The sequence below is a fragment of the Lontra canadensis genome, unplaced genomic scaffold (assembly GCF_010015895.1).
Source record: "Lontra canadensis isolate GAN:19392208 unplaced genomic scaffold, GSC_riverotter_1.0 scaffold4, whole genome shotgun sequence".
NCBI classification, from domain to species: domain Eukaryota; kingdom Metazoa; phylum Chordata; class Mammalia; order Carnivora; family Mustelidae; genus Lontra; species Lontra canadensis.
The window spans coordinates 40,638,127-40,654,218 of NW_022630998.1; the positions used below are offsets into that span (position 1 = coordinate 40,638,127).

General features: G+C 41.3%; 1 protein-coding gene across 1 annotated transcript; it reads right to left on the reverse strand.

Moving 5' to 3' along the window:
* Positions 1 to 2,219: 2,219 nt before the first annotated feature.
* Positions 2,220 to 11,109, reverse strand: CCNB1 (cyclin B1). Its single transcript, XM_032849259.1, has 9 exons — positions 10,799 to 11,109; positions 10,013 to 10,183; positions 9,771 to 9,911; positions 7,349 to 7,531; positions 5,930 to 6,088; positions 5,301 to 5,537; positions 4,902 to 5,042; positions 4,020 to 4,130; positions 2,220 to 2,939 (listed from the first exon to the last, which is right to left on the reverse strand). Exons 1-9 carry the CDS (start codon positions 10,817 to 10,819, stop codon positions 2,832 to 2,834), a joined length of 1,272 nt encoding a protein of 423 aa, XP_032705150.1. The 5' UTR covers positions 10,820 to 11,109; the 3' UTR covers positions 2,220 to 2,831.
* Positions 11,110 to 16,092: the final 4,983 nt, after the last annotated feature.

The window sequence follows — 16,092 nt, forward strand, 5'->3', positions numbered from 1 at the left end:
TGTAAAGTTTAATTAAAATGTTTAAAAGATTTTATTTATTTAAGAGAGTGAGACAGATCACAAGCTGGGGAAGGGTTAGAGGGAGAAGCAGGCTCTCTACTGAGCAGGGACCCTGATGCAGAACTCAATCACAGGACCCTGGGATCATGACCTGAGCCGAAGGCAGACACTTGACCTACCGAGCCACCACGGTACCCCTAATTAAGCTAGTTTCAAATGAATTAATAAGGTTTTCAAAGTATGTGATATAAAAATGGAAACCTCTGTAATCCACCCAAAAGCTAGTAAAATACAAGAAAAACTAGAAAACCATACCAACAACAAAAACTGGGTCAGTTTCCCAAGTAAGGTGCAAAATTTTCTAGAAGAAACACATTAAATCTATGTACCATGAGCAAGAATTCATTTGATTTGAATAAACCTCTAATGTGGAATATTATACTACATTAATAATCCTAATAAGCTGAAAAAGTAAATGAATTTCCACAGCCCTGCCAATTAACAAATCTAAACAGAAATAGAAAAATACATAAACTAGAAAGACTACTTAAAGCCTAACAACAAGAATATTAAATGATAAAAACACTTGAGATGTCTAATCCAGAAACAAGACAGATTTCTCTATTATGATTATGTTGGAGATTCTAATACAATAAATACCATAAACGTTGAAAAAAGTTTTAGATTTAAGGTTTTCTACTCCATTAAAAAATTGAGTAACAAAAAAAAAAAGTAAAAAAAAATGAGTAAGAATACTGATGCCAGCTAGATAAGAAAAAACTAGCAATAAAAAGATGGGAATTTGGGGCGCCTGGGTGGCTCAGTGGTTAAAGCATCTGCCTTCGGCTCAGGTCATGATCTCAGGGTCCTGGGATCGAGTCCCGCATCGGGCTCTCTGCTCAGCGGGGAGCCTGCCTCCTCCTGTCTCTCTCTGCCTGCCTCTCTGCCTACTTGTGATCTGTCAAAAAAAAAAAAAAAAAATCTTAAAAAAAAAAAAAAAAGATGGGAATTAGGTTCCATTCACAATAGCGACAAAAAACCACAAACCCAGCAATAAACTTGACAAGAAAAGTGCTTCAACTATATAATTAAAATTCTAATAGTCGATTGGAGAGCATGCAACAATCCTTGGAGAAAAAGTGCTTCTGGATGGGAAGACAGGTCTATTCAAAACCTCAAAACTTTTCTGTAACTGGACATAACTTTATAAAGTTCTTAGGTTTGAAATTGCCCCCAAATATCTGAAAAATAGTGCTAGCTTCATCTTAGCAGATAACATAATACTTTTACTTTACCACATGAAAAAGCAAGTAGAAATAAGTAAATCAGGAAATGATGAGCATTGTTTCAATTCAGGTTGACAAGGATAATTTTGATCATGTGGTATGAACATAAAAGGGCACCTATCTATCAGAGCCCTACCTTATACCATATACAAAAAGTTTGAGAGATTATAAATGGGTGAATTTTAGAATTTTAGAAGATGTTCAGTTTTGAGATGGAGTTGACCTTAGGACTGAAAATCCAAAAGCAACTACAGAAAAAAAAAAAAGGAAACTTGATAATACAAAAACTTAAAAGTGTCTGCATGACAAAAAGAGCATAAACAGTCAAAAGACAATGATAAAATGGGAAAACCTCGCATACTGATAAGTACTCAACAAAAATTTATTCGACTAGTCATCAAAATTATAAATTACTACAGCACACTAGATAGATTTTTTGCCAAGTTTGCAGAAGCTGGAGAATCATTGCCTTCAGTTCTGTCAAGGACACAGAGAAATCCAGCACTTTTGTACACTGCTGAGGACACTGAGAAAGTCATCGGTCTTTCTTTTGCTAAGTGCCTGCCAAAATTTAGTACATACATATTCTGGAGAACCCAGTGTACAGAAAGGAAAGTATGTTATTTAATGATAATAAAGACATTTGTCTGTAGTAGCAAAGAGGAAAAACAATGTGAACATCAACAGCCGAATGAATATACTGTAGTATACCCTTAGTAATGCCCAAATACAGGGAAGGCCTATCCATGTTAAAAGGAATTACTTATATATAGAATGATTCCATTTCTTAGATATCCCTGTAACAATTTATATGTGCATCTGTGTTTATAGAAGAGGCATCGAAGGATCTATCCCAAACTGCTGATACCTTCAGATGGATAGGATTGAGCTGTAGAAGTGGGGGGTAAGGAGTAAATCAACTTTTTTAGATACTTTATGTTTTGAGGATCTACTTTTATTTGATCAACAATGAAAAAGTATGTTTAAAATACAAAGTTCTTATTTCTGCAGGTGAAAAAAATGATACTAAAGTTGATAATTTAAGAAATAGTGGTAGAAATAAAAACTTCTTGGAATTATGGCAGCAGCCACCGGAAGAAACAGAAAACAGGGAGGGGATTGTCTAAAGGTGAGGTGGCAGGCTTTTAAGACGAAAGAGGCTGCATATTCTCCAAGATGACAGGGCTTACAGGGCTGTACATATGCCCTACAGAAGGGCTTTAAATGCCTTCATGACCAAAGTAATCCATATTAAGAAAGCAAAAGCCAAATACATAAAACAAGAACCACATGAATGACAATTATATATGTAAGTTGGGTCTCAATAAACTGAAAGCACTTTTTATACTCCTCACCATACCTTTAACACAACTTTTAGGTTATCCTCAAGTAGGAAAGTAGCGACATTCAAATGAGTTAAGGTATAAGTAAAAAGGACCACAAACTTTATTAAAAGTCAGTAAAGGTAACATATAGTATGTACAGATGGCACATGGTGCCAATTTTATTTGCAGTTATTATAGTACTCCAACTCATGTTTACAAGTTACACCTTTGCCACAGCCTTGGCTAAATCTTGAACTAGTGCAGAATTTAGCTGTGCCAGCGTGCTGATCTTCGCGTGCTTAGATGTGGCATACTTGTTCTTGATGGTCTGGAAGAGAAAAGCATAGTAGTTAATGAAGTCAAAGAGGAAAACATTGTAAGATCCAGTGATGCAGATACTCACTTAAAACATCCAATACTTTAAAATATGCTATGCATTGAGGCGCCAGGGTGGCTCGGTAGGTTAAGCATCTAACTCTTGGTCTTGTTTCAGATCATGATCTCAGGGCTGTGAGACCAAGTACGGCACTGGGCTACTACACACTAGGCATGGAGCCTGGTTAAGATTCTCTCTCTCCCATAAAATAAGATGAAATCAGAGATGGAAACAAACTGTAAGAGATTCTGAATTCTAGGAAACAAACTGGGGTTGCTGGAGGGGAGGTGGGTAGGGAAATGGGTTAACTAGGTGATGGGTTTTAAGAAGGGCACATGACGTAATGAGCCCTGGGTGTTACATGTTACTGATCCATCACTGAATTCAACCTCTGAAACTAATACAATATATATAAATTAACTGAATTTTTAAAAAAGATTTTATTTTTATTTATTTATTTTTTAAGACTTTATCTATTTACTTGACAGAGAGAGACACAGCAAGAGAGGGAACACAAGCAGTGGGGGGTTCGGAGAGGGAGAAGCAGGCTTCCTTCTGAGCAGGGAGCCTGACGTGGGGCTTGATCCCAGGACTCTGGGATCATGACCTGAGCGGAAGGCAGACGCTTAACAACTGAGCCACCCAGGTGCCCCAAAGATTTTATTTATTTAACAGACAGATCACAAGTAGGCAGAGAGGCAGGCAGAGAGAGTTAGGGGGAAGCAGCCTCCCCGCGGAGCAGAGAGCCCGATGCGGGGCTCGATCCCAGGACCCTGGGATCATGACCAGAGCCGAAGGCAGAGGCTTTAACCCGCTGAGCCACCCAGGCGCCCCTAAATTAACTGAATTTAAATTAAAAAAAAATTCTCTCCTTCTCTACCCACCACCACCTCCCATCTCTCACTCTCACACACGTACAAAATAAATAAAAAAGGAAAAATAAGCCATGAATTTACAGACATGAAATCTTAAGTATTTTCATTCTGTACCCTCCCACATCCCCCGCAACATCTTACAGTATCCCTGACTTACCATGTGCTTTGTAAGCCCACGATTCACCATGACTATATTCTTAGCCAGGTGTTGCATAACACTTAGAAGGGATTCTTCAGTGTATGATAGATAATGCTGTAGAGTTGGTGTCTATGGCAACAAAAGCTAATGTTAGAAATGCTCATCAATAATGGTTTTCATAATATTTCTGTATCTTAGTCAAGAGTAGAGTAGGAAGAGATTCCCTAGGACTGATTATAACTGAAATTTAAGATAAACTTACGATGCCTTCTTCCCCAAACACTCTTCTTTCATGCTTCTCTAGGATCCTGTACTTAAATCTATTATACACATGTGCTCAAATTCTTTGACACCAATATTCTCATGCATAGTTCTACTCCTAGGGCATAGGGTAGCACATGACACATAGGAGAAATATTTGGTGAATCAATGAGTATGAACGAACTTCTAGCATGTCATTTCACCTGAGTGTCTTCATTTATATCCAAAGATGAAATTATGTAATGAAGTGGGAGTATCTTATGAACACATAGCAAACAAGATATCATTTTTAATCATTCTCTCAGTAGATGCTATAATTTTAGAAACCATTAGAATAGTCCTTTAAGGGCGCCTGGGTGGCTCAGTGGGTTAAGCCGCTGCCTTCGGCTCAGGTCATGATCTCAGGGTCCTGGGATCGAGTCCCGCATCGGGCTCTCTGCTCGGCAGGGAGCCTGCTTCCCTCTCTCTCTCTCTGCCTGCCTCTCTGTCTACTTGTGATCTCGGTCTGTCAAATAAATAAATAAAATCTTTAAAAAAAAAAAAAGAATAGTCCTTTAATGTAAAAAGTCCAGTATTCATACAAACATCACTTATAATTTAAAAACTCAGGGTAACCTAAGTCTTCGTGACAGAGCTTACCCATTCACCGTTATCAAGAATTTTCAGTGCTAAGCAAAAAGCTCCTGCTGCAATCTGAGAAGGAGGAAAGTGCACCATATCGTAGTCCAACATAGTTAGTTCCATCAGGTATTTGGCCAAAGTATGTTGCTCAACATCAACCTGAAACAAAACCCACAGGTCTCTCAACTTCCGTTAGAGAATTCTGTACTGGCAATAAGCGGTATGCCTGTAACTATAATCACAAATGTTTGTCTATTAACTCTCAAATGCAACTCCCCATGGAAGGCCTTAATGAAAATTGGAAATAAAGAATATTATTTCTTCTTCATACAGATTTATAAGTCAGCTGAATTAGATCTGCTTGGTTAGCAATACTCCATCATGTACCATACTAAAGGTTACCAAAGAGAACTGTACCTCTCCGATCTTAGATGCTCTCCGAAGGAAATGCAGGGGTAGAGGGCGGCCCAGACCAAAATTTAAAGATCTTAGAATCTTCATTTCCATCTGTCTGATTTGGTGCTTAGTGTAAGTGTTGTCCGTCACAAAGGCAAAGTCACCAATTTCTGGAGGGTACATTTCTTCATATTTGCTTGCAATAAACATGGCAGTGACACCAACCAGCTGCAGCATCTTCTTGGGCACACAGTTATTCTGCAATGGGAATTCCAACTGGATGAACAACTAATATGTACTTGAAAAAGGAGACAAGAGAGCTATGAAGGGGACATGGGAAAAACACTCTCACAGCAAAATCTGAATAACACTACCCCAAAACAGATGTTAGCTGAAAAATTCTTTTGTGTTTTTTTTCTTAATTTTATTTACTTGAGAGAGAGAAAGAGAGCATGAGCATGGGAGGAGGGTTAGAGGGAGAGGAAGAAGCATACTCCCCACTAAGCAGGGAGCCCAATGCCGGGCTTGATCCCAGAACCCTAAGATCATGACCTGAGCCGAAGGCAACCAGGCGCCCCTGAAAAAGTCTGTTTCTTATGACTCTGCTAGGAACCTAAAGGGAGAATCCTCAATTACTGAATTATGCTCACCTGCATGAACCGATCAATAATGGAAACAGTCATGTACATGGTCTCCTGAAGTAACCTGAACTTCATCTGAACCTGTACTAGCCAGTCAATAAGGATAGCTCTCATGTTTCCAGTGACTTCACGACCCAGTAGGTATTTTGGTCTGATGGCTTGCTCTTCCTGCAAAAGAATGAGGATTATCCTTTAGAAGCAAGACTCCTTGTGACATTTCTGTCCACAAATCTTAATCACCACAGAACAGTAATGGAGAGTTCAGAATTTCTAACAGTCCTCAACTTAATTATTCATACAGTCACTACATAAAGCTGTCACTGAGGAAGAAAGCCAACATTAAATAGGACAGTTTGACAGGTTTTTCATTTTGTACAGATTTCACTCTGTTCAACCTACCATCATTGCTACTTGCCTACACTCTGTACCCATTTCGTCCCAGACAAAGGTATCATGCCATCATCTTATCTTTTCACTTATGACTCTAAATCCAGAACCTGAGCTGGGTGAAGCAGAGAAAACTAGCAGCAGCTACTTTCCAGATCAGCTGGAACCTATGTGCTATCTCCACTCTCCCACTCTAGGATTTAAACCCCCAAAACACCATAGGGAAAAATAATGAACCATCAAGGACCAGCACATGCACCTGCTAAACCCACTCGGCCAAAGTTATAATTTTATTAAAAAGAAGGGAGAAAAAACCCCAAAGTGGAAGGCTGGTCCTGGCAAGGAAGTTTCTATAGGACAATCCTATAGAAAATGGATGCCCAAAGAGAATGCATTATTAACAAACAACTGGGCAAATCTGGTAGTATACAGCTTGTTAGTATACAGAATTCTTCCTTATCTTGAGGTGGGGGACTAATGCCACTAATAGGAAGTTTCAGAAGTGATATGAAATGAAAGAAAACCAAAAACTTTGAGTGTATCCTCTTGGACACAAAGAACAATTTCCCTGGTATCACATGCACATCAGCCACATTGACGCAAAATGCCTGTATTGCTGCTGGTTATAATTTTTCAGAATTTTCTCCATTACCATCCATCTCCTGCCTCTAATCCTCAAACTCTTGAGCCTGGGACTTGCCCACTCCTAACTGTGATAGACATAAATATATCATTCAACCTATGGACATTCGTTAGAGTTATGGTTATTAGCCACTGTCACTTTGTACTTTACCTGTTCAAATGGCAAATACAGATGTCCTTGGCTTGGTTAGGGACTTGATTTTTTAGTATATGTACTGCCGAAGCGAGCACAGTGACTTGATTTTTGCTACTTCATGAATGAGAATTTGAAATGGAATCTACTGTTAAGAAATACTGTTCACATCCTGCTTGAATTATTATAAACTCTCAGTGGAAAAAACGTCTTTAATCAAGCTAAATGCAGTAAAAAAAAAAAAAGATTCTAAAAACAATACAGACCTCAAGTTGTCTCAGATAAGCATAAATATCTTTTACATATTCACTACAAAGGTTTGGATCAGCTCCATCTTCAGCATCCACATCATTCACTGCAAGAATTACATCAGAGAATGCCTGACACAGATATTCTTCTGCAGGGGCACATCCAGATGTTTCCATTGGGCTTGGAGAGGGAGTATCAACCTTGAAACAGAAAGACCTTTTGAAATAATAGCAAAGAGAAGCATACAATCTGGAAATGAAGGCCCAATTATTGGTACTAACTCAAGAGACCAACTGCTAAATAGACATATAATTCATAATTCATTTCCTTAAAGGAAAAGTATCTTTTTTTCAAATTTATTCAATCTCTCCTTAGGACATGATTAATACAAAAAAAAAAAGCAAAAAGACAAAAACAGACCGAGAGTTTTAAGTTAGCAGAACCCAAACCGACAGGTAAAACAGAGAAAAAGCAAACAAAATCACATTCTAGACTTTCCTCCGAAGGAAATGAGTAAGCAATCTGTTTATCAGGATCATGTGAAGTCAACCCAAATGAATGACAGTCTTTAGTCTTTATATCAAAACATGGACTGCTTCTCACTGCCCAGGAAAACACAAGTTCTGTCCTGACTACTTAGGATTAACAAAGTTCATTACTTCTTTAAAAGATTTTTATTTGTCAGAGAGAGAGAGAGAGAGAGAGAGAGCACAAGCAGGGTGAGTGCAGGCAAAGGCAGAGGGAGAAGCAGGGTCCCCACTGAGCAAGGAGCCTGTATATGGGACTCCATCCCAACACCCTGGAATCATGATCTGAGCTGAAGGCAGATGCTTAACCACTCAGGCATCCCTAGTTCATTATTATTATGAGCCATTTCCTTCAAACTCCAGCTATCCCTTTGTTCAAACATTTATTGACATTTTCTTCTAGTCAAGCTCTATGCTAGACACTGCCTTTTTTTTTTTTTTAAGATTTTTATTTATTTGTAGACACTGCCTTTATAGCGTCCTCAAACGGCTTTGAATATAGGAGAGAGAAGTAAATGAAATGATACTGATCCTAAGAACAAGGGTGAGGTTAAGTTAGGCAGTTTCAGGAGTTGATGGTTGAGCTGCTTTGAAGGATGAAAAGGTAACTATCTAAAAGAATGAAGAGTGAGAAGGGCTTTTCTTAGTAAGTGGGAGAGGAAAGTCAAGGATCAGTATGGGACTTTCAAGGAATCCTCATGTAGGCCACTATGGCTAATTAAGAGACACCGCATGCTCCAGGTTTCATGTGTTATGTCCAGAATGTCAATACTAAAGTAATAGCCTCAAATCTCCTACTCTTCGATATAAGGAATTGGACTGAATGACTTTACAGATCATTTTTCTCAACTGGTTTTAACTATTATTTGTTTCCTAATTTAAAGATGTAATTGTCTTTATTAAGTGATTCGTGAAGTGGGCATAGACCCATCTACCAAGTAGAGATGCTCCTTAACTATGTTTTAGTTTACTTTCCTTTTAAGATTTTATTTATTTATTTATTTATTTATTTATTTATTTATTTGAGAGAGAGCTAGAGTGAGCGAGCACAAGCAGCAGGGGAACAGCAGAGGGAAAGGGAGCAGGCTCCTCCCTGAGCAGGGAGCCTGACAAGGGCCTCCATCCCAGAATCCTGGGATCACGACTTGAGCTGAAGGCAGATGCTTAACGGATGGAGCCACCCAGGCACCCCCTTAACTACATTTTAAAAATTAGAGCTTCATCAAATGAGCTCATTGTAATTTCAGCAAAGGAGCCCCTTTTAGTGCCCGGTTTCTCCTTCACAGGAGTGGATACACTTATGTAATTGATATTTAATAAGTTCTTAAATTTTAGTTTTGAGGCTGTTAAACTCATCTACTCTCTGAAAAGCTACATTTTTCTTTCCGCATTACACCTTTATCTATTCCACTGTTACAGGGTTATTAATTACTCAGTGGCCACATTAGGGAGTAAAAGGATTCAAGATAATCTGTGTCAGTCAAGGAATTTTGGTCTGATGGCATGTACCAAAGACTGCAAAATCTTCAGTCCATGCAGCTCTCATTTAATACCATTCACAGGGGGGAAAGGGCAGTGTAACAAAATGCTGAAGAGCCTAGATTCTCCAGCCATATGGCCTGGGTTTACATCCACAGATGCCACTGATGAGATGGGCGACTCTAGAAAAATTACTTAACACTTCTCTAAGCCTTATCTAAAGGGTAGAGGTAATAATACAAGTGAGAGAGTCCATGTGAAGAATATGCCACTTAAAAGCCCTTCAAGTGCAGAGCAAAGACCACCTCCTGCCAAGTACTCTATAAACGTTACTAGTATCACTATTTGTTCGAATGCTATTATCCCATGGGTTATTAAACGAGGGGAAAGAGACACCCAACAGACGGGATGGAGAAAGGCAAAGTAAGTTTACCAAAATAGGCTCAGGCGAAAGTTTTTCTTCTTTAACGGGCTCAGGTTCTGGCTCAGGTTCTGGCACAGGCTCGGGTGCCTTCTCCAGAGGTTTAGGTAGTTTTTTAGCAATAACTTTTCCAGGAACCAAAGTTTTTGCTTCCTGTGGATGAAAGGACGGGAAATGAAATGTTTTTCCACCACAGGTCCCTGTTGTAGGGGGGACTCTTACGGAGAGAGAAGTTGGCTCAGGAAGATAGTTACCTTTTTCAGAGGCAATTTGGCCTGTGGTTGTTCGCTGACTTTGTTACCAATGTCTCCGAGGGCTGTTCTCGGCCTCAGCCCGGGCTTGGAGGCCGCAGTCGTGGCCAGAGGCACGCGCTTTGCGCCTGCCATGCTGATCTTCGCCTTATTTTCCACATTAACTTTTGCGTTCTGTAAGAACCAAGACCGCTTTGAGAGCCGGCCCGCCCAGGTTAGAGTTAAGTCAAGGGTCAGTGAAGGTGGGGCGGGGCAAGAGAGAGGCTTCTCAGAATAAACGCTGGCTGCAAAAAAATAGGTTCCCAAGGGAAACCGGGGTTCCAGGATCTACGCTTCGGCTGTGACAAGCCCATTTCTTCCCAGAACCTCCTCACTCCCTTATTGAGGGGCTGCCTGTTTAGTCCCCCGCGACCCTGAAATATTTTAATTTACATTTGAAAGGAAATCGGAAAAGCCTCCAACCGCAGGCACCTTCTCTCCGGGAAGGGGGTTCCGCGGCTGGTGGGAGCTCACTCAGGGGCCCTCTACCATGTTTTAAAAGAGGTTTCCTCTTGACCCTCCACCGCCCTCCCTCCTCGCGCCGAACATCTATCCCAGGACGGCCCCGTTCTCTTCCTCTCTCCGTCGGACCCCCAAAGGCCCCACCGTGCCAGGGGCCCACCGATCCTTCCATCCTCCTCCCCAAACCGCTGCCCTAGTCCACTCGGGGAGTGTTGGGGGAGCGGGAGGGAGGGCTCCGGCAGAGAACAGAGGACGAGAAGCCACGCAGCGCCGTCCGCAGCAGCTCACCCTGGTGACCCGGAGTGCCATGGCTTCTTCTTCACCAGGCAGCAGCTCAGTGGGGAGAAGCAGAGCACGGGAGTCACCAACCAGCCGGGGACCTGAACCCCGCGCAGCTCAACAGCCGTTCCGCCGCAGCACGCCGGGAGGAGCCGGGCCCGGCAGCAGGTTTAAACCCCGCACTGCTCCCTCCTTATTGGTCTGTTCGTGGCACTCGCTCCCTTCCCATTGGCGGCTGCAGGTTCCTCCGAGAATGCGTTTCCCGGGCGACCCCGCGGAGACGTTCGAGAGAGGGCGGGGCCAGGCCTTCGCTCTTGGGCAGCTGCGCGGCCACCTGGAGAGGAGAGCTGGAGGTGCGCCGCCCACCTGGAAGGGAGAGCTTGGGCGCCGCGGGAGCTAACCTGGAGGACCGCTGGTGTCCCTACCATGAGTGACAGTGGAGCAGCCTGATTTTGAGACCTGTCCCACTTACTGTTACACACTTTCCTTTTTGCGGCGGCCTGTGGTACATTTCCATTTCAATATCCAGCAGCTCTCTAGGTGAAGGACCTGAAGCTGAGAGAGGCTTTGAGTGACTTTCCCAGAGCTACAAATTAGTAAATGGGAAATAAACTTCGGTTATTTTGTGGATCCCTGATGTTTTTACAACACTAATTGTCTCTTAAGAATCTTGTCAATTTCAGGGCTCCCGGGTGGCTCAGTGGGTTAAAGCCTCTGCCTTCGGCTCAGATCATGGTCCCAGGATCCTGGGATCTAGCCCCACATCGGGCTCTCTGCTCAGCAGGGAGCCCGCTTCCCTCTCTCTCTGCGGCCTCTCTTGCCTACTTGTGATCTCTGTCAAATAAATAAAATCTTAAAAAAAAAAAAAAGAATATTGTCAATTTCTTAATCTGCCAGATTACTTTAATCGAATTTCTTCCCAAAGCCAATCTTTTGTTTTAGCTTTGTATTTGAAAATAATTTCGGGGCACCTGGGTGACTCAGTCAGTTAAGAGGCTGCCTTCGGCTCATGATCCCAGCCTCCTGGGATCGAGCCCCATGTTGGGCTCCCTGCTCAGTGGAGAACCTGTTTCTCCCTCTCCCTCTGCCTGCCTCTCTGTCTACTTGTGTTCTGTCTGTCAAATAAATAAATAAAATCTTAAGAAAAAAAAAAAAAGAATTCCAAATTTAGGGAAGTTGCAAACAAAAATATTACAAGGAACACATGTATACCTTTTGCCCAGATTCAAGTATCCTTAACATATTACCTCATTTGCTTTATCATTTACTTCTTTCCTTCTGTATGTAGATCTATGTCTAACTGTACATAAAAACTTTCTTCCTAAACATGGGAGGGTAAATTCTATATATTTATGACCCTTGGTCCCTTCTTTGGTGTGTATTTCCTAAGGAAAAGGTATATTCTCCTACATAACCGTAATAGTTATTAACTTCTTAACTTCACATTATTAAATATTTCATGCAGTCTAGTTTATCTTCCAGTTTTGTCAGTTGATCTAGTAAGGTCCCTTCTAGTATTTTCCCTACTCCAGGACGGGATGCAGTCTAGGGCAAGATGTTACATTTAGCTTCCTTTAATTTGGAATACTTCCCTCAGCTTCTCCTACAATGCACATGATAGCTCTCACCCTTCCAAGTACACGCAAATAATTATCCAGCCCAAAATGTCAACAGTCTGGAGGTGCCAAACTTGAGAAATCTTGCCAACTATGTACGTACCTATAGACTCATTTCTATTCAGTATACTAGTTTTGTTTTTTTTTTAAGATTTTATTTATTTATTTCTCAGAGTGAGCACAGGCAGACAGATTGGCAGGCAGAGGCAGAGGAAGAAGCAGGCTTCCTGCTGAGCAAAGAGCCCGATGCGGGACTCGATCCCAGGACGCTGGGATCATGACCTGAGCCAAAGGCAGCAGCTTAACCCACTGAGCCACCCAGGCGTCCCACAGTATACTAGTTTTTGATGTTTAATTAGCCTAAGTATCATGAATCACCTCCTTTCTTTATGATACTTAAAAACTTGGGGCGCCTGGGTGGCTCAGTGGGTTAAGCATCTGCCTTTGGCTCAGGTCATGACCCCAGGGTCCAGGTATCTAGCTCCACGTCAGGCTCCACACTCAGTGGAGAGCCTGCCTTTCTCTCTCTCACTGCTGCTCCCCCTGCTTGTGTTCTCTCTTTCTCTCTCTCTCTGTCAGATAAATAAATAAGTCTTTTAAAAAACAAAGCAAAACAAAACCTTCTGTGACTTTCTCCTCAGTGAACTATTCAATGTGAAGTCAATGAACTCAATGTTCTCTCCTCTGGCCAAGTAAATAGGGCTGACTACATGCCAGGCCCTGTTCTAAGTTCTAGGAATACAGGTCTGAATGAAACAGAGAAGATCTTCACTTTCACAAACCTTCTATTCAGTAGGAGAAAAGAGAAATGAAACAAGTAAACAAGTAGGTGAAGAAAAAAAAAAAAAAAAAAGGCCAGATACTAGTCAGGGCTAGGCAGAGAATGAAAAGAAGTGATGTAGAGTAACTTGGTGCTCAGAGATAATCTGAGAAGGTGATGTTAACTCCTAGGTTAAGCCGAGGCTTAAATGACAAGAAAGAAAACATTCTAGATAGAGGATATAGCCTGTGAAAACCCAGTGATAGGAATGAGTTTGTCATATTCAGAAAAGCCAGTATGGCTAGAGTATAGGGGACAGAGTAGAAGTGAGATTGAAGAAATTGGAAAGAATAAATTTATACAAGTCCTTGTAAACCCAGGGGTTTGAGTCAGGGCTATGTAAGTACCTTGGAAGGCTTTGGAGGGTTTCAAGCCAAGGTGTGGCATAATCCATCTTTCAAAAAGATTACCTAAGTTACTGTGGAGAGAATGTATATAGGTGGGGAGGAGGAGGAAGGAGGAGGAAGGAGAAGAACAGCAAGAGGAGCCATAAGAGGCTATTGTAACTGGCCAGGCGAAAGATGATGGCTTGGATGGTGCTAGGAGCACTACATAGAAAGGGATGGCTTCTGGATAAATTTTGGAGGTAGATTTGCTGGGTCTTGATGGCTTGCCTACTTGGGAGTGAGAGAAAATGGAATCAAGGATAACTCCCAGGTTTGGGCCCAAGTCACTGAAACAGAAAGACTTAGAGATGAGCAGCTTTTAGTAGGTAGCAGGTTATGTGTAGGAGATTAAGAATTCTGCTGTATTTGGAATGCTTAAAGATAGGCAGGAGAAGAGGTCCACTAGACAGAATCAGGGTGGGAGCTAGATGGCTGTAGATGGTATTTAAATCATGACATGGAAGAGATCATCTAGAGAAGGAATGTAAAGAAGCCTACATGCCAGGAGCAAGCCCTGGGGGCCTCCGTATTTAAAGATTGAACAAAATGGCAGAAGCCAGTTAAGAAAATTGGGCAATAAGATCAGAGAGGCAGGAGATCAAACAGTGATGTCTCAGAGAAGAGAAGGTGATGGATGTTTCACTGAGGGAACAGTGATTTACTGGGATAGACTAAATATACATATTATCTGTTTCTTCCCGAAGACAGTAAAGGGATTTAAAAAAATGCACAACTCTCAAAATAAAATAAAATAAAATAATACAAATGAATAAATAAATAATGCACAAATCTCAAGGATAGGTGAGGAGACACTAAAGACATTTCGAAAGCCGGAAAGCCAATTGAAAAGTGGTGATAGAAGGAGCTGTCTGCTCAAGAAAGTTGAAATCTAAGCTGGCAATGGAAAACCAAGAATCAAACTGATTCTGGCTTTAGACTCCAGCAGTTTCATGAATTGGAGTAAACAGGAGCCTGCAAAATTGATGGTATAGGTGGAGTTGCAAACAGAATTCGTTGCTTCTCTCCTGCTCACCTGGGTACAGTGAGGGTGCAGCCTCTTTCCGGTCCTAGCTGAGCACTAGAAGTTTATATTCGGGGATTCTGAACTAAAGGAACTCTGGATTCAGACACTAAGCAAGCTGAAAGAGGAGGAAATAAAATTCTTCGATACCAAATGGTAAATCCTTCAGTTCCTTTCTTCCACTCAGTCCCCTAAATGCGGGTAGCTGAACTTATACCATCCAAAACAGGATAAGGGCAGGCTTCTCTGGAAATGGACCAGCCCCAGAGAAAAGTCTCAAACAAACTGATGGTTAGGGTATCCAAAGAAGTGGTTTGGTCACCCGGAGGGCAAAGCTTACTACTTGACCAACTTGTACACTGACTCTGAACTTCTCCTCCTCCTCCTCCTCCTCCTCCTCCTCCTCCTTCTTTTTTTCTTTTTTAAGATTTTAGTATTTATTTGTGAGAGAGAGAGCACAAGCAGGGCGAGCAGCAGACAGAGAAAGAAGCAGGCTCCCCACTGAACAAGGAGCCAGATGAGGGAATTGATCTCAGGACCCTGAGACCTGAGCTGAAGGCAGATGTTTAACCAATGAGCCACCCAGGCATCCCCTGAACCTGAACTTCTAATCAACATTTTAGTGTCTAATTTGTAACTATTAATAGCCAGCCAGTGAGCACCAGACATTTGAAGAAATGCTCCAATTGGAAAGAAAGAGACCAAAATAAAGAAAAAGAAACTATAAGTGAACAAGCTAAAAATGAAAATGACTTACCACTCATATCATCAGAAAAATAAAAATAATGCATCCACAAGTAACTTTATAAGAGACAGCTGGGAATTTAAAAATATGAAAGCAAAAATTAAAAATGTCATAGGTTTGAAAGGAAAGGTCATGGGACTTTCCTAGAAAAAAAGATAAAAAGACAAAGAGGTAAACTATAGAAAACCTTAGAAAATTAGAAATCATTCCACAAGGTCTAACACACAACTAATAGTTCCAGAAAAATAGACCAGAGAAAATTCAGAGAGGATACTGTCAAATATATAATAGTGGAAAACTGCCCAGAACCAAAGAACATGAGTTTCATGCATTCACGTCTGAGCACTCTGCAAAATAAATGAACAAAAGGTGGATTGCGGGGCTCCAGGGTGGCTCAGTTGTTTAAGCATCTGCCTTCACCTTAGGTAATGATCTCAGGGTCATGGGATCAAATCCTTCATCTGGCTCCTTGCTCAGCGGGGAGTCTGCTTCTCCTCACTCTCCCTCTGTGTTCTCTTGGTCTCTCTATTTCTCAAATAAATAAATAAAAATCGTAAAAAAAAAAAGAAAAGATGGATCCCATGACACACTATGCTGACATAAAACATTAAGAATGAAGGGAAGAACCTAAAAGGAAACAAAATCAGATAGCATATACAAAGGATCCAGAATCAGAATGGCATTAGATTTTCTTTTTTTTTTTTTAAGATTTTAT